General features: G+C 41.3%; 1 protein-coding gene and 1 long non-coding RNA gene across 3 annotated transcripts; both read right to left on the bottom strand.

Moving 5' to 3' along the window:
- Positions 1-14,766: 14,766 nt before the first annotated feature.
- Positions 14,767-17,455, bottom strand: LOC132160001 (beta-1,3-galactosyltransferase 2-like). Of its 2 annotated transcripts, none has more exons than XM_059569695.1 (2): positions 17,358-17,455; positions 14,767-16,300 (listed from the first exon to the last, which is right to left on the bottom strand). In XM_059569695.1, exons 1-2 carry the CDS (start codon positions 17,411-17,413, stop codon positions 15,214-15,216), a joined length of 1,143 nt encoding a protein of 380 aa, XP_059425678.1. In that variant the 5' UTR covers positions 17,414-17,455; the 3' UTR covers positions 14,767-15,213. The 2 variants fall into 2 exon arrangements, with proteins under 2 accessions (XP_059425678.1, XP_059425679.1); XM_059569696.1 differs by having other exon boundaries at positions 14,767-16,295; positions 17,358-17,399.
- Positions 17,456-17,709: 254 nt separating this feature from the next.
- LOC132160002 (uncharacterized) lies at positions 17,710-19,214 on the bottom strand. The gene is made up of 2 exons (XR_009437928.1): positions 18,568-19,214; positions 17,710-18,527 (listed from the first exon to the last, which is right to left on the bottom strand). It is a non-coding gene; the product is annotated as an uncharacterized LOC132160002 (long non-coding RNA).
- Positions 19,215-19,273: the final 59 nt, after the last annotated feature.

The raw sequence follows: 19,273 nt of genomic DNA on the forward strand, positions 1-19,273 counted from the left end.
AGAAATCCTGTTTACCTTAGGAGCCAGACTTACCTCGTGAAGCAGAAATACCTCAGACTGTAAACAGTTCAGCTAACATTCTTCCCGCTGGATGAAAGTTTAGAAGAGGAGACAGCTGGAGAACAAGAACTTATGCCAACAGGAAACTAAATTGAAGGAGAATACTTACCATCATCTGTTCCAGTTGGTGATGAGGAGAAAAAGGATATGTCTAAGGATGCACAGGATCTGGAAGAAGAAACAGAAAAAGTTAATGCATATGCAAGCTCAAGTGCAGATCATAACTTGAGACGAACAGGGTATCAAAACCTCCAAAAATATTTCATTACCCAGCGTTGGGTAATCCCCTTACCTCAGTAGTCCAAAACTTGTTCCAGTCCTTGAGTGAGGCAGTGGTTTATTCCATGAGTCTTACTGACTTAATACTGCCCAAGAGTGACTGAAGGATCAAGTTAAGGATAAAACACAAAGAGACTTGCTTACCTTTAAGAGGGGAGGATGTAACCCTGTATAATTTAAATTTATTATAAAAAAAGGAATAAATAAGTGTTAAAATAATAAACTAACCAGAAATAATATTAATAATAAAAGTGTAAGAAATTATAAAATCAAAGTGAAATGCATGTTAGTGTGATGATTGAAATTTTATTGACTGTCCAATTAAGTGAGGTTTATATAGAAGTCCCGCCCCACCACGTTAGTTGATGTATGCAAGAAGCCATTTTATTTTCTCTATGAGACTAATGATATAAGCAGCAGCATAACTTTGAGCAAGAGTTAAAAAGAGGAGTCAAAGAAGATAAAATACATCTATGCATTTATTTCTTTGAATTTTGGTGAGTACACATTTTGCACTGTGTAAACCAGGGATAGGCAACTCCGGTCCTGGAGGCCCACTCTCCTGCAGAGTTTAGCTCCAACCCTAATTAAACACACCTGAACAAGGCAATCAGTGTTTTCCGGATTACTAGATAGATACAGGCAGGTGAGTTTTTATGAGGGCTGAAGCTAAACTCTGCAGGATAGTGGCCCTCCAGGACCAGAGTTGCCTATCCCTGGCGTAAACAGTCGTATGTGCAATCAGATATGTGCAACGATGTATTTGAGTGAGAGATAATGTGATACTGATGGGTTCTGGTTTATTACAACTTAGAAGAGGTTTGTTGGCTAAGCAATAACTTGTATGATTTGCAGATGTTACAACAACAGCAGGGCCATCAGGTTCTCCAGGTTTATGTACATATCAGAATCAACCTTCATAGCTTAAGTTGTTTGAGGGCAACGAGTGGCCAGCCAGTCCATGATCACCATGGTCTTTATGGTCAGATTGAAGTAGGAGTCCACAAAGTTGCTCTGCAATAAATCTCTGTGTTGTTGACTCTCTTCCTCCAGCTTCTGATGAGCTTCAGCTCCTCCAGTCAAACCCACCAAGAACAGAGTCAGCACTGCTTTTCCCTGCACTTAGCTCTCAGTCCCCCATGTTCTCCAGATGGCGTTACAAACCTAGAGCTGATGGGGGGGGCCACAGGGACCATCAAGGCCAGGAACAGATCCTGCTTATATTTATCAGGTTCATCTAGGATGAAATGATAGTTGCTTGGATAAGCCACATGATGATTCACAGAAAAATTTTTGGTTTGTGTAGGACTCTGTTGGACACTGTTGGTTGCTAAAAATTTTTGATTTTTTTTCTGGCAGACAGGTACAGCATATCTTATTCAGCACATTTTTATACAGGGTGTCAGGGAACACAGCATTGAAAAGGAATTCAGAGACATAAGTAATGGCAGTCACTAATAACACTAAGGCCTGTTCACACCAGACGTGTATTCTCTGCGGCGGTCGACAAACGCTTCTGCTCAGTTGTTGTTTATTCAGAGCACATCATGGGTAAGTAAATAACGTCATAAAATGAATACACCATGTTTCTGTAACCAAGAAGTTTGTACACTTCTTTTATTAATCTGTTGTCGAGACACACACGCAGCCAGAGAGAGAATATGGTAGACAGTAGTAGTGTAGATATACCGTTAAAATATACATCCTCTCTTCAAATTTATTAAATCTATTTTCCTCTTCCTGTTTCCCAGTGCGAGTAGACAGGAGGAGAGCCCTTGCCCTATATCTATTGCTTCGCAGTTGTCGCCGGAGAAGAAGAAGAATGTGGGTCCACCCCATTAACAAAAAAAGAAAAGAATTTGGTGTGTTTCACCATCTTGTGACGGAATTGTCCCTGGACAGAGATCGCAACGTGAAATACTTCAGGATGTCTGCTGAAAAGATGGATGATCTTCTGTCTTTGATTGGGCCTGATCTAACAAAACAAACCACCAATTACCGGAAATCTATCCAGCCAAAACAACGTCTTGCTGTTACACTGAGGTAAGATAACAAATAAGCATTTTAAGCACAATGTATAGTGTGATTTTTTTATTTATTTATTAACAACTGCAAAACTACAATCTAAAACCTTAACTATAATACGAAAAACAATATAATTTGACAAAATTAGAACTTCTTAAACAAATGTAAACATAAAAATAAAAAATGAAAGTCTTTGAAACAACAAAGATTTATTCAGGTTCTCCCAGTTTTATTTAAAATGGTGGAATGTTGTGGGGGCGAGAGGTCTTCAAGCTCCTCAAGCAAAGACATGCTCCTCTTCAGACCCCTTTCTCGAGCTGGAGTTCGCAATGGGGTGTATTGTTGTCTCTGCTGTGAGTGGGACATTGGGGGTTGTGTTTGTTGTTGATATGATGGGGTGGGGGGTGGAAGGTGGCTTCGTTGATAATGGGATGTTAATGGATCTGAATAATCTGGTGTTTGTGACTGGGTTGGCTGCTGCCAAGATAATGGGGATTGGTTGGATAGCTTGGGTCAGTTGTTGTTCTTCTTTTTCCAAGTCCGTGAGGTACTTTAAAATATGTATTTGAGCATTTGTTTGTGAGCTACGGCGCAGTCTGTTAAGTCTGGGGACAAGGCTGAGGGCGAAAAAATACATCTCCTCCTCATCTTTGGGGACATGCGGAGGCATGTCTTTGGGGACATGCGAAGGCCTGAACTCTGGGGTGTGTTGGGGGTTTACAAGCTGGGTAGATGTATGTCCTCCATCGGTTCGATGTGGAGAGGAAGATGCAGACCTCAGTGTCAGAGTTCCTGGTGTTGCAGGCTTTGAAAGCAGTCCAGAGGGTCCAGTCTCATCACAGCTTAGATCTGCAGATGTTCCTTCGCTCAGATCACTAGGCCGGGGAGTACTTTTCGAGCTTTAAAAAAAAGAGAAAAACCCTTTGTTATAATATACAGGCTACAACCAAAATATTAAAAATTATAATTTGCAACAATGAGTATGAAAGTTCACAAGATCAAATACATTTATCAAAAAAAAAATACCTCCATTTAGAAAAACAAATTCTAACCCCTGTTGTTGCATATAAGGTATCAAAAAGGACATGATAGTGCTATATTTCCAGTCCCTTGCACTGCCCCCAGCGGACCCACTCGGAGCAGTTTTGTTTTTGTTGTTCACAAATGTGTCCCGTAATTGTTTCTATCTCCTTTTGCATTCTTCCACTGTGACACAGTAACATACATGAATTAATAGGAAACAATGCAATAACTCCTTTTAATATTATCTGTATTATTACACAGTTATGATATTTCTATTATGATATTTCTTTTTAAATACGTAAGTACTGTAAGTACTGTTTACTGTTGTTCTTGAATCATATACTTTTACATAGGCTACACACTTTTCCTCCTGGCGTCAGGCTCACATTTTTTTCCTGCTTTTATCCCACAGATATCATTTAAAATTTAGTTACATTTTCTTTATTTCCACAGATTCCTTGGTACAGGGGAAACATTTTCCAGCCTGGCTTTCCAGTACAGGTTAGGGAAAAGTACTGTGTCCACCTCCGTACACATGACCCGCCGGGCAACAGAGAGGTGGATGAAGGACACCCAGTTTCCCATGCCCATGGAGTAGATGTGGAGAGACATCGCCTCTGCATTCTGGATTAAGTGGAAATTTCCGAACTGCCTTGGCGCCATTGACGGGAAACATGTAAACATCAAAGCACCATCACAAACTAGAAGTCAGTACTTCGTTTCATCGTTTTATTAGCACTGGTAGATGCAAACTACCGTTTCATCAACATCCAAGTGGGGGACTATGGACGGGCAAGTGATGGAGGTGTGTACAGTGGATCGGACTTGGGAATTTGCATAGAGAACAAAACGTTGCATGTTCCTGCTGACTGTCCTCTACCAGGAGCCGTCCAAAAAGGGCCAGTACCATACACCATGGTGGGAGATGCTGCCTTCCCTTTGAAGAGGTACTTGATGAGGCCATTCCCTGGGCAACGCCTTGGTCGGTGGCAAAAGATATTCAACTACAGACTGTCCAGGGCCAGAATGGTGGTGGAATGCGCCTTTGGCATTCTGGCAGCAAGGTGGAGAGTTCTCTATTCACGCATCGCAATGGCACCAGAGAATGTGGATGCTGCTGTTATGGCTGTGTGCATCCTGCACAACTACCTCCTTAACGCAGTGGAAAATCAGAGTTTGTTGGAGGAGGCAGAAGAGCGAGGGGAAAATCTCCAGGATGCCAGGAACATGGGTGGCAACAGAGGATGCAGGGATGCATATGAAACGAGAGAAAAAGAGAAAAACCAGGGGTCAGTGTGTCCTGGCAGGATCGGATGGTGTGAGTGACATGCTGAACCACAGCTAGAGGGACTTGGATTTGAGGGGAGATAGATATGCACATTATTTAGGGCCTTAATTTGCTGTATATTATGCTTGAAATAAATGTGAAGGAAAATCAATTTATTTGTCATTATTTCATGGACTCTTACATCAACCTCTTCTTTAGATAGGAATTTACATGTCTATTTACAGTAAAGTTACAGTCTTCACTGAACTATTTAGGCATTGCTTACATCTTTATGTATGATTTTTTTTTTACATACTTTACAGATAAAGATAAATATGTGGGTTATTATGAGCCAAATGTGTTAATAGATGACATATTAACATTATGGGAGGAATTTATTGTCAAAACTTTATAGGTACAACCACAATATGCAATACATAAAAATAATACTTCATGTCTCTTCCAAATGAGCTTGCTCTAGTGGAATATGAGGTCTAAATAAAAGTAATAAGTTTTAAACAATTAGAGCTGTATTTCCAATGATACTTGTATGTATCCTATCTGTATGTAAGCTATATTATTTTTTTCTTATATAATATTGCTGTAAAACTGAATTTAATGAGTAGTCTTTAAGGAGAAATAAGAATTTGTCCTTTTGGAAATTAAGCTGGAGGAGGGAGAGCAAATGGCTGCTGAGGACAATTTTCCTTGGAACAGGTAATGGGGGATGGTGGAGTTAATGGCTGAGGGCCCCTGTAGCAGGATTCAATTTGGTCATAGTGTTGAAGATATAGGCTATTATTTAATCTATAGAGGAAATATATTTCACAATCTATGGACAATTATTTTTGCACAGAACTTGTGGGACACCTTTTGATTCAAACGATAGGCTATACTTACTTGTTGATCCGATTGCTGCTGCTACAGCCTCCCAACATTTGTCCTTTATGCTGTTGTCCTTGTAGTACGTGTGCTGGGGGTCATACAACTCCCTGTTCTTCTCCACTTCAATGATTAATTTGACATCATCCATTTTCAACTCCTCTCTCGCTGCTTCCCTGTTTGTTTGTGTGTTTAGACACCCATCCCCCCACCCCCTCTCACCTGCCCTGTAGTCCCGTTGCTCTGTGTGTGCATGTGCATGCGTGTGTGTTTTTTTTTTCATCTTTCTAGTCTGTTTAGATACACAACTATGATCCCATTTGTCACTCACGGTATATTAATTTGAAAATTGCTTATATTTTGACAATTGACCGGATTGTCTCGTGTTTCTTGGTGTGACTTCCTGCCGGAATTGACGAGTATCACTCGCGGCTCGCGCAAAAAATAGACCAGACGCCGAAAGTGGCGCTTCACGGCGCGCCGCGGCGCTCCGCATCTGGTGTGAATGACACCATAGGTTAACATGGGCGCCGAAAGGAAGCGGCCTCCGTTCCGCGCCGCTTCGGCGTCCTGTGTGAACCAGGCCTAATGTAAGTAGCAGAAAGAATCCTGTTTTACTGTGACGAAGGTATTTAATAAAATGCAATAATACAATTTATTTGCTGACACAATAATTATTGAGTGTTAAATTAAACACATTCTATTTAGCCTATATAATCAAGCTGAAAACATGGTAGGGACTGTATATCTTTTGTTTGTTTTAAATAAATCTGTTAATAAATGAACCAATCAAAGACTTTCAACGCTACATATAAAGAAAGAGAGACTGTTTAAAAAACACTTTAGACGCTACATGATGTAGACAATTTAATAGATTCAATAAGACTTTCCAACACTACGCAGAGAGAATCTGTCATGAATGTACACAGGAAACGAGAGATCCAAATGCAGTGTTTTAATGGGGTAATCTAAAATCAAATCCAAAAAACAGGCAAGAGGTCATAACCATAAAAATCAGTCTAAAACAAGAAACAAGAAAAACACAAGGGAACACGATAAAGCCGGTCGACGGAAAACAAGTACTCCTTGAAACAGAAAGAGACAGGCTGGTTTATATGGACAGGTGCAAATGATGAAAGTGGAGACAGCTGAGTGCAATAAACAGGTGTGCAATTAACCGTGATGAATGGGACAAAGGCTTGTGGGAAATGTAGTGCCTGCAGTGGGGTGACTATGGGGAAGTGAGACCACTAGTGGACACCCAGGGAAACACAGACCAGACACTTTGACATTACCCCCTTCTCTAAGGAGCAGCTACCAGATGCTCCACCGAACACAAGAACAAACCAAGGAACACAGAGACCAGGAGGGAGGTGGACTGGTGGAGGATAAGGGGGAGGGACGGAGGGCCAGGTCCATAGAGGGAAACAGAGACAGGAAGTGAAAAAAACAACAACCACAAGGAGACCAGGAGGGAGGTGGACCGACGGAGGACCAGGGAGAGGGACGGAGGGCCAAGTCCATAGAGGGAAACAGAGACAGGAAGTGAAAAAAAACAACAACCACAAGGAGATCAGGAGGGAGGTGGACCGGCGGAGGACCAGGGAGAGGGACGGAGCGCTAGGTCCATAGAGGGAAAGAGAGAAAAACAAAACAACAAAACAAAGAGGCCAGGAGGGAACGGAAAGTTCAGGGGCCCAGGGCAGAGCCGGTGGAACTGGAGCCCACCGGGATGGCGCAGACAGGACTGACGCCCACCAGGTTGGTGCACAGAACCACCACCGCCTTGTAGTCGAGACAGAGGCCCACCAAGGTGGCGCAGAGGGCCACTACAGCCGAGCAAACAAGACAGATGCCCACCTGCGTGGCGCAGAGGACCACCACCTCTGTGTGGTTGAGACAGAAGCCCACCAAGGCGACACAGAGAACCACCACAGCCGAGCAGATGAGACAGAAGCCCACCAGGGCGGCATAGAAGGCCACCACAGCCGTGCGGTCAAGACAGAAGCCCACCAGGATGGCGCAGAAGACCACCACAACTGTGCAGTTGAGACAGAAGCCCACCAGGGTGGCGCAGAAGACCACCACAGCCGTGTGGTCGAGACAGAAGCCCACCAGGGTGGCGCAGAAGTCCACCACAGCTGTGCGGTCGAGACAGAAGCCCACCAGGGCGGTGCAGAAGACCACCATAGCCGTGTGGTCGAGACAGAGGCCCACCAAGGCGGCGCAGAGGGCCACCACAGCCGAGCAAACAAGACAGATGCCCACCAGGGCGGCGCAGAGGACCACCACCTCTGTGTGGTCGAAACAGAAGCCCACCAGGGCGGCACAGAGAACCACCACAGCCGAGCAGATGAGACAGAAGCCCGCCAGGGCGGCATAGAAGGCCACCACAGCCGTGCGGTCGAGACAGAAGCCCACCAGGGTAGCGCAGAAGACCACCACAGCCGTACGGTCGAGACAGAAGCCCACCAGGGTGGCGCAGAAGACCACCACAGCCGTGCAGTCGAGACAGAAGCCGACCAGGGCGGCGCAGAAGACCACCATAGCCGTGCATTCGAGACAGAAGCCCACCAGGGCAACGCAGAAGACCACCACAGTGGGATCGATGGCACAGGAGAGCAAGTCTGGTTAGGTAAACCTGAAATAGAGAACATGAACAGGTTAAGGGTGGCCTCCGTGGCCCTGATGAGAAGGTAGATGGTCTCCATGGCCATGACCAGGCAGGCGGTGAGTTCCTGAAAGGCCTCCATGGCCATGACAAGATAGGTTGAGCACTCAAGAAGTTCGGCTGAGACGTGACGAGGCTCTGGAAGTTCCGCAGAGACGTGAAGAGGCTCTGGTAGTTCAGCAGAGATGTGAAAAGGCTCTGGTAATTCAGCAGAGACGTGAAGAGGCTCTGGTAATTCAGCAGAGACGTGAAGAGGCTCTGGTAGTTCAGCAGAGACGTGGAGAGGCTCTGGTAGTTCAGCAGAGAGGTGGAGAGGATCTGGTAGTTCAGCAGAGAGGTGAAGAGGCTCTCGTAGTTCAGCAGAGACGTGAAGAGGCTCTGGTAGATCCGTGGTGATTTGACTGGGTTCAGGAAGATCAGCTGTGATTTGACTTGACTCAGGAAGATCAATGGTGACTTGAGGAAGATCAAAGGTGACTTGACTTGACTCAGGAAGATCAACGGTGACTTGACTTTGCTCATGAAGATCAACGGTGACTTGAATTTGCTCATGAAGATCAACGGTGACTTAACTTTGCTCATGAAGATCAACAGTGACTTAACTTTGCTCATGAAGATCAACAGTGACTTGACTTTGCTCATGAAGATCATTGGTGACTTGCCTTTGCTCATGAAGATCATTGGTGACTTGCCTTTGCTCATGAAGAACACTGATGACTTGATCTTGCCCATGAAGATCATTGGTGACTTGACTTGACTCCTGAGGGTCAACAGGGACCTGACTCAACTCTGGAGGGTCAACAGGGACCTGACACGACTCTGGAGGGACCACGGAACCCTGACTCAACTCAACAGGAAACTGACTCGATTCAGGACGGTCACCTGTGGCTGTCATCTTGTGCAGTGGCACTGGGCTGGCGGCCACCTTGTGCTGTGGCACTGGGCTGGCGGCCATCTTGTGCAGTGGCGCTGGGCCGGCTGCCATCTTGGGCAGTGGCTCTGGCCTGGTGGTCACCTGGTGTTGTGGCGCTGGGCTGGCGGCCATCTTGTGCAGTGGCTCTGGGCTGGCAGCCACTTTGTCCTGTGGTGCTGGGCTGACGACCACCTTGTGCAGTGGCGCTGGGCTGGTGTTCCTCCTGTCTGTAGACACAGGTCTAGAGTCGGCCATCACACCTGGAGAGACAGGTGTGGCTGGGGGGGTCCCACTGAGACCGATGTTGTAGGTACATGGTGAACCCCCAAAAATCTAGGATCTCCAGCCCCTTCATCTCCTACTCAGGCACAGGGTTATCCAAACAAGCGTTAAAAAGGTCTTTAAGTGCGTCATCATTGTATCCCAATCCTACCGCCAGGGTCCAGAATACTTGGGCCAAACCACCCACCTCACTCCCCTTTTGACGGAGGGTGGTTAAGTTCGAAAGTCTCCCCATCCGCTCCTCTATGGTGGCTGGGGAACGGATACGAAATCCCACAAATCAAATTTTGGTAATCCAAAATCAAATCCAAAAAACAGGCAAGAAGTCATAACCATAAAAATCAGTCCAAAACAAGAAACAAGAAAAACTCAAGGGAATACGAGAAAGCCGGGTGACGGAAAACAAGGACTAGTCCAAAATGCAATGCTGTTTTACATCTGTACCTAAATTCTAAAGTTAGACCTCCCTAAAAAACCCTGAAAGTGAGTTTATTTTATTTGTATCTTTACTCTATTGTATTTATTTGTGCTGTTGCTTGTAGTTAGAATATTCCTAATAATATGATAAAATATATATTTTTTGAAAGTATAGTTTTTCCATACACATAGCACATACAACGGTACTTGCACAAACTAGCACACTTTTATTTTTACATATGGGGATACAGTATTTTTTGTGTGCCAAATTTGACCAGAAATTTTGATTTTCCATTTCTAGACTACAATATGTAGCCTAGTCTACAATGTGTATTTATTTATTTTGGAGGTGACAAAGGAAGCAACATTAGCACTAGTGCTGCAAGTGCTCCTGCTGTTGAACAAGAGGGGTGGACAGTTCAGCTTTTGAGTCAGAGCAGGAACCTTCAAGTAACATTTAAGCTATAAGCAAAACTTAACATGCTGGCTATACTCTTAGAAAAATATATGTGCTTTTATGATTTATAAGATCATCAGCAGTAGAACTGTGATCACGGGGACATACAAGTGATGGCTGCATAATTAATGTAGATTATAGAAAGTGCTTATTTCATAATGCATAGAAACTCAATGTGCAGAGTGAGAGAGAGGGAGATTCAGGGAAAGATAGAGACAGTGAATGCCTTGATACGTTTGATTATTTTGCCCGTCCACAGTCTAAGGATTAAGATTTATTTTTTAAGTATCACCCAATTCAAACAACTGAAAGAGCCAAATAGTTTAGCAGTCTGGTGGACACATGAATTGGGTGGTGGTGACTGCAGCAACAGAGGTGGCCTAGGGTGGTGTCAAATTCCCGGCCCGATTTACTGTCCCAGTCCGCCACTTGGTGGAGGTACTGGTCTGCTTATCTCTAATGATTGGAAATTTAATCCTTTACCATCTTTGGGTATCAACAGCTCCTTTGAATCTCATTCAGTTACTGTTACCTACCCTCTTAAAATAAATTTTGTAGTTGTCTATCGACCCCCAGGACCACTAGGTAACTTTTGGATGAATTAGATGTGTTGCTCTCAACCTATCCTGAGGATGGTACTCCCCTAGTTATGCTTGGAGATTTCAACATCCACCTAGATAAACCTCTGTATGCTGATTTTCACACTCTGCTTGCCTCTTTTGATCTCAACCGAGTGTCAACTACTGCTACTCACAAATCAGGCAACCAACTGGACCTTATTTATACGCGACACTGCTCTACTGATCATGTTCTGGTTACTCCACTGCACACGTCGGATCACTTCCTCCTTACTCTTAACCTCAACATGGTCCCTGACACATCACTTACCCCTCCACATGTCATCTTTCGACGTAACCTACGCACACTTTCACCTTCCCGGCTATCTGCAATGGTTTCTTCTTCACTTCCTTCCCCTAAACTGTTAACGTCTTTGGAAGCTAACAGTGCTACTGATACTTCTGCTCAACTCTTACATCTTGTTTAGACACTGTTTGCCCCTTATCTTCCAGACCAGCCCGTAACACCCCTTCTGCCCCTTGGTTATCTGATGTTCTACGCGAACACCATTCTAAGCTTAGAGCTGCTGAAAGGGTGTGGCACAAATCCAGAAATACTACTGACCTTAATGTGTTCCAGTCACTCCTATCTTCCTTCTCTGCTAATGTCTCCACTGCTAAAATGACATACTACCATAACAAAATTAATTCGTCTAACTCTCGCATGCTTTTTAAAACATTTTCCTCACTTCTTTGTCCTCCTCCTCCCCCTCCTGCTTCATCTCTAATAGCTGACGGCTTTGCCACATTTTTCATTAATAAAATTAAACACATCAGTGCACAATTTTCCACACCACAATCAGTCAAGCTCATATCACCAGCAAACATACACTCATTTACATCCTTCTCTTCACTCTCTGAGGCAGAAGTCTCAAAACTCATCCTTTCTAATCACCCTACTACTTGCCCACTTGATCCTATTCCATCTCATCTCCTTCAAGCCATTTCTCCTGCAGTTGTACCTGCACTCACTCACATCATCAACACATCCCTCCACACTGTTGTTTTTCCCTCATCATTTAGACAGGCTCGTATAACTCCACTACTTAAGAAACCAATCCTCAACCCATCTCTTTTAACGAACTACAGACCAGTTTCCCTTCTTCCTTTCATTGCAAAAACACAAACGAGCTGTGTTCAACCAAGTATCTACATTTCTTACACACAACAACCTCCTTGACAGCAACCAATCTGGCTTCAGAAGTGGACATTCAACTGAGACTGCCTTGCTCTCAGTTGTTGAAACTCTAAGACTGGCAAGAGCGGAATCCAAATCTTCAGTACTTATCCTGCTTGATCTGTCCGCTGCTTTTGACATGGTTAACCACCAGATCCTCCTATCAACCCTACTGGCAAAGGGCATCTCAGGAACCACACTTCAATGGTTTGAGTCTTACCTATCAGATAGATCCTTCAAAGTATCTTGGAGAGGTGAGGTGTCCAAGTCACAACATGTAACTACTGGGGTGCCCCAGGGCTCAGTTCTTGGACCACTTCTCTTCTCTGTTAACATGGCATCATTATTTTCTGTCATTCAGAAACATGGCTTTTCATACCACTGCTATGCTGATGACACTCAACTCTACCTCTCATTCCTGATGATCCGACGGTAGCTATTCGCATCTCAGCTTGTCTAAAAGACATTTCTTGCTGGATGATGGACCATCACCTTCAATTCAACCTTGCCAAGACAGAACTGCTTGTGATTCCAGCAAACCCATCGTTTCATCACAATTTCACCATCAAGTTAGGCACATCAACCATAACTTCTTTAAAAACAGCTAGAAGCCTTGGAGTTATGATTGATGATCAGCTTATGATAGACTTTCTCAGACCACATTGCTAAAACTGTCCGGTCCTACAAATTTTCTGTTTGGTAATTTCTCTACTGTGCGACAGAGAGTCGAGTGGTTATGACGCAATCGTTAGCCTATTTTTACAAAAACTGTTTCTACGGGGCCATAATGTAACATAGAAGGTAATGGAGCCCTTTATACATTGACGTGTATCTTTAAAAATAAATAAATAATGGTCTTTAAACGCCTCAGATGTAAAGTTATTCGCTGTCAAAGTGACGCCAAAATGAATGGGAGTCAGTGGGATGCTAACGCAAGTGAAGTTCTGCTACAAGATGGCGGCACGCGGCCGACTTCAACTTCCCGTCGACTTCCTTCCCGCCTGGTTCCATGTTCGTTTGTGTACCACGCGCAGCAAATCCATGTCTTCTTCTCCATTTTAAGTTGATCTCTGTGGCAGAATTACAGCGCCACATGCTGGTCTGGCATGTATACTACATCGGTTTCGTGTGGACGCGGATATTTCTTGAGACGAGGGAAAAAAAGATCGGGGTTCTGTCTCCGTGTGGACGGGGCCGAAGAAGTAACGGGTACTTACGGTTATGGATAGAAATGTAGCGGAGTAAAGAGTACAATATTTGCCTCTCAAATGTAGTTGAGTAAAGTCATGAGTACTCCCCAAAAATGATACTCGAGTAAAGTAAAGATCCCTCAATATTGTACTTAAGTACTGTACTCAAGTAAATGTACTCTGTTACTGTCCGGCTCTGTATATCATGTTAATATATTGCCATAGTTAAATTCCATAACATGCCAATTACATGTGATACCAATTTCACATGTTCGCACATACATAAGTTCTTGCATAATTTTTTTCATTAATTCTTAGTTTTTGCCTTGATAATAGAAAATATGAGCTAGGCATCATGTATGACAGTCAAAAATGGGATATGACCTACAAAATGACCAGATCCTGCCATTAACTACATAGAAGACATATCTTGTATGTATAGGGCTTATATGTGGATATGAAGAAGCAATACAGGAGATTTTGCCTATATGTGGCATATATACGCATATATGCAGCATATATATTATCATATATGTGCATATATGCTGCATATATGTGCATATACACTGCATATAGGTTTCATATATGCGCATATATCCACATATAGGTTCTTTCCATGTGGGCACCCTCTCCAACCTCACATAGGCATCCACTGAGGATGGGGGGCTGGGCTAGTTTTTATGGTTGTTTTTAAAAGATCACAATTACACCATACATTTTAAGTTTTTTGGCCATTTGTAATACTAATAACACAAAATAGGCTTCAGCTGATCGGATTATACTAACCAAACAATGTAAAAATACATTTAAATCTCCGTTACAAAACAATACCACTGTACACACTTTAGTCATTGCACTCTTTATTGGACTTATGCAAAATAGTCCTGTATTACATACATTTCATACCGGTCACATTGACAGACGTCCTGTGGTATGTTAAGACACATTAGCATTAGCTCAACTTCACGAGGCATTAGCCTCAACGTCAGGAAAACGTGTAAAAAACATTTACGATAAAAGCCTATTGAACTAACTCTGGTAAAATATACATACGTGAACTGACAACATACACCCCAAATGTATTTCAGACATTGTATTTCGTCAACAACAGCCTTACAATATAAGGCACTGTGTTTTGGTAAGAATTCGATGAAATATCTTGTGCAAATATAGTTCATTGCAATACTCAAGCTGACCGTGACAGGCCATAGTCTTAGCATTTATCCATTATGCATGGAAGATATCAAATCAGAGTTTATACAACATTAGATATGTGGTTGCCGATGCAAACCCAAGCTCCAATTTTAAGGTCAGCCATGCATAAAGGTTTACTGATCCGCTAGCCACACAACTAAATAATGGATAACAAACAGTTGAGTCCAAGTGGACTCATGTCTTCATATGACACAGTTTTGACACATTCAATGTCTCATTGTTGAACACATATTTAAAATGTATAAAACTCAGAGTAAGTCAACTCAGAGTTCAAGTTGTAACTCAGAATTGGGCTCCTGGAATCTGTGCACAACAAAAAAAATCAAAATATTGAGAAAATTTCCTTTAAAGCTGTCCAAATGAAGTTCTTAGCAATGCATATTACTAATAAAAAATTAAGTTTTGATATATTTATAGTAGGCAATTTACAAAATATCTTAATGGAACATGATCTTTACCTAATATCCTAATGAATTTTGGCATAAAAGAAAAATCTGTAATTCTGACCCATACAATATATTCTTGGCTATTGCTACAAATATACCCCAGCGATATCATAAGATAAGAAAAAATTATAGAAAAAAATAAATTTATAAATAACTATTTACTGTATGAGGTATACAAACAAATAGATTTACATTTTCTAGTCTTTATTACACTGACTGTGTCTACTATTGTCTTACAGTCTTTCATAAATCAAATGAAGTCTACCACTAATTTATTCCATTCTGATTTGTTTTATGAGGGCCTCTTTACATCCTTCCAAATATCTTTTAGCTGCTGTGGGGAACTCAGGATTGTTGTGATAACTCTGAGAAAATCCTCTCGCTTATATTGCCACATATAGGCTTTAAATTGAGAAGGGTCTGGGGGAGATGAGGGTGCAATGCCCAACTGTTTCAGACAAGCACCCACATATGCATCTTCTATGTTAAAGGGCTTTATTTTCTTGGAAGCCTCAACTAATTTTTCTGGCAAGTCATTGGAGAAAACATATCCCATTCCCTGCAGGTATGTGGGGTATTTCTGTTCAGGGTACAATTCCTCTGCCACGTACCATTTAGAGTTTTTGTCTCTGACGACAGGCCGGTCCCACATCAAATACCCTGTGATGTAGTTCTGTCTGGGTGTGTTGGGTGACAATAAGAGGCTCATCAGGTTCTCCAGGTTTATGTACATATCAGAATCAACCTTCATAGCATAAGCTGCTTGAGGGCAACGAGTGGCCAGCCAGTCCATGATCACCATGGTCTTTATGGTCAGATTGAAGTAGGAGTCCACAAAGTTGCTCTGCACTAAATCTCCGTGTTGTCGACTCTCTTCCTCCAGCTGCTGTTGAGTTTCAGCTCCTCCAGTCAAACCCACCAAGAACAGAGTCAGCACTGCTTTTCCCTGCACTGAGCTCTCATTCCCCCATGTGCTGCGGATGGCGTTACGAGCCTCCAGCTGATGGGGGGCCACAGGGACCATCAAGACCAAGAACGGATCCCACTGACTACATTTATCAGGTTCATCTAGGATGAAATGATAGTTGCTTGGATGGGCCACATGATGATTCACAGACAAGTTTGTGGTTTGTGTAGGACTCTGTTGGACACTGTTGGTTGCTAAAAATGTTTGATTATGTCTGGCAGACAGGTATTCAGTTGCCACATAATAGGAGCGTATCTGATTCAGCACCTTTTTACAAAAGGTGTCAGGGAACACAGCATTGAAAGAGAATTCAGAGACGTAAGTAATGGCAGTCACTAAGAACACTAATGTAAGTAACAGAAAGAATCCTGTTTTAATGTGACACCTGCATGGAGCTCTATCTGCACCTAAACTGCACAGAACAGAGACAAAAAAAAAAAAAAAAACATTAAAGGTATTTAATAAAATGCAATAATACAATTTATTTGCTGACACAATAATTATTGAGTGTCAGCATCAAACTCAAAACAGTTACATTTAAATATTAAACACATTCTATTTAGCCTATATAATCAAGTCGAAAACATGGTAGTGACTGTATATCTTTTGTTTGTTTTAAATAAATCTGTTCATAAATGAACTGAACGAAGTTTTTCAACGCTACATATAAAGAAAGAGAAAGAAACTGTTTAACACAAACTTTAGACGCTACATGATGTAGATGATTTAATAGATTCAATAAGACTTTCCAACGCTACACACAGAGAATCGTTAGAATTAAGCGATTAACTAAAATTTTCATGTTTGAAATTCGGTCATTTTAATAGGAATCCACGCAGAATTTCTGTGTTGGTTTTTTGGTTTGAAAGTGACTTCTGTGGTTTCATAGATGATTAGGTGATAAAAATTTCACCAAAATTTTGCTAATGTGCATATGTTCCTGTAGCATACTTACTGAAAAAGCTTCTCTACTTAAAAAATTGTTGAATTTACTCACTCTGTCTTTAGCTTTAGTTATGTTTAGTTAGTGGCTCACCAAATTTCACTCACTCCCAACTCAATATTGACCCTTGGTAAGGACCCTTAAGCATAATTTTTCTACTTTGTACTACCATACTAAGGTGCAGATAATTGCCACTATTTGCAATAAGTAGTCTAAATAGCAGAAAGTACTGCTATTTTATCACAGTGTAAATCAAATCCAATGCTATTTACACTTAGTACAAATATCCGCTGTATAATAGTTTTATAACACAAAGAGAGTTACATTTAAGGTTTTGTAAGTTGTCCTTAAATTAATGTAGTTATGAATTATGATCAGTTCGGCATATTTTTCCATATCCATGCAGTTGCAGTTTACCACACTATTGCATAAACAAAATATCAGATGACCGTAATATCTACATATCTATTTTTTTTAAGCATAGTTTGTTTTAAATCATGGAAGACAAAAGCTAGTGTGAGCTCACCTTTTCCAGCCATTTCTGTTAAAGAGTTTCGCCTCCATGTTGTGGTCTGCATGCATCTGGATTCAGGACAATCAGTGGCCCTTATATCTGAAAACCTGAGAGTTAAATCTGCTTTAGAATTTTAGGTGACCCCACCCCCTCCAACCTCACATAGGCGTCCACTGAGGATGGGGGGCTGGGCTAGTTTTTATGGTTGTTTTTAAAAGATCACAATTACACCATACATTTTAAGTTTTTTTGCCATTTGTAATACTAATAACACAAAATAGGCTTCAGCTGATCGGATTATACTAACCAAACAATGTAAAAATACATTTAAATCTCCGTTACAAAACAATACCACTGTACACACTTTAGTCATTGCACTCTTTATTGGACTTATGCAAAATAGTCCTGTATTTCATACATTTCATTCCGGTCACATTGACAGACGTCCTGTGCTATGTTAAGACACATTAACATTAGCTCAACTTCACGAGGCATTAGCCTCAACGTCAGGAAAACGTGTAAAAAACATTTACGATAAAAGCCTATTGAACTAACTCTGGTAAAATATACACATGTGAACTGACAATATACACCCCAAATGTATTTTATACATTGTATTTCGTCAACAACAACCTCACTATATAAGGCACTTTGTTTTTGTAAGAATTCGTTAAAATATCTTGTGCAAATATAGTTCATTACAATACTCAAGCTGACCGTGACAGGCCATAGTCTTAGCATTTATCCATTATGCATGGCAGATATCAAATCAGAGTTCATACAACATTAGATATGTGGTTGCCGATGCAAACCCAAGCTCCAATTTTACACTTAAATGAAAAAGATCAGCCATGCATAAAGGTTTACCAATCCGCTAGCCACACAACTAAATAATGGATAACAAACAGTTGAGTCCAAGTGGACTCATGTCTTCATATGACACAGTTTTGACACAGTCAATGTCTCGTCGTTGAACACATATAAAATATAAAGCGGAACCATTACATGGCTAATAATAAAAACTAAAGCTGATGATTACTTATAGCAATCAGTGTGCACATCTTTGCTGATTAAGTTATTAAAATTTAACTTTAAACTATGTAACTATGTCCCAAATTGGTTACTTTTTGGTTGTGAGAAATGTACCATACTAGGATCAAAATAAGTTAATAAATGACACATCTGCTTTACTAACTTGTTGGTTTAAAAGACACTACGATACGAACCATAACAAATTTTTTGTTTTTAACGAACAAAATCAATAACGTTTTAAAAGATATTTAACTCATTTTAACCTATTTTTGATTATTTTGATTTAGCTTTGCTTTCTTACGCTCATTTAACATATTAATTTAACATTGACTACAAACTGAATAACACTTTTAAAAGTAATCTTAATATGAATGTCTTCTTTTTCCATACTTGCATTACAGTGATGCCCAAATTCATGTGTAGCATTTAAAACTTCTTATTTTAGTTTTCTATTTTAGTTTTGTTTTACTAAATAATCACAACTGGCCTATAGTTGTGGAACACAAGATAATGTTTCTTTGTTAGCTTACAGCAAGTCTTTTTCAGTTTAATTTTAAAGTTGTGTGTTGTACATATGCCTTTAATGACACATCCTGTTCTCTGTTTGGTCACTGTAAATAGTCTCCAGGAGGTTCATAGGTAAATCAGCATACTATAATTATGAAGCACCACCTTCTAGGAATTTCTAACCAACATCACATTACATACGTTCTGACGTATTTTATGACATACTGATTATATAATACAGGTGGTGCCTGAATATTGTGCCTGAATATTGGCCGCTGTCTCAGGAAGTACTGAAAAAATAATCAATATTTGAATGACCTTTGAATATTTAAACACTCTGGAATTTCCCTAAAAGCTAAACACCTTTTCTTGTGTATAGCAAGTACTAA

The sequence above is a fragment of the Carassius carassius genome, chromosome 16 (genome assembly GCF_963082965.1).
Source record: "Carassius carassius chromosome 16, fCarCar2.1, whole genome shotgun sequence".
Taxonomy (NCBI): Eukaryota; Metazoa; Chordata; class Actinopteri; order Cypriniformes; family Cyprinidae; genus Carassius; species Carassius carassius.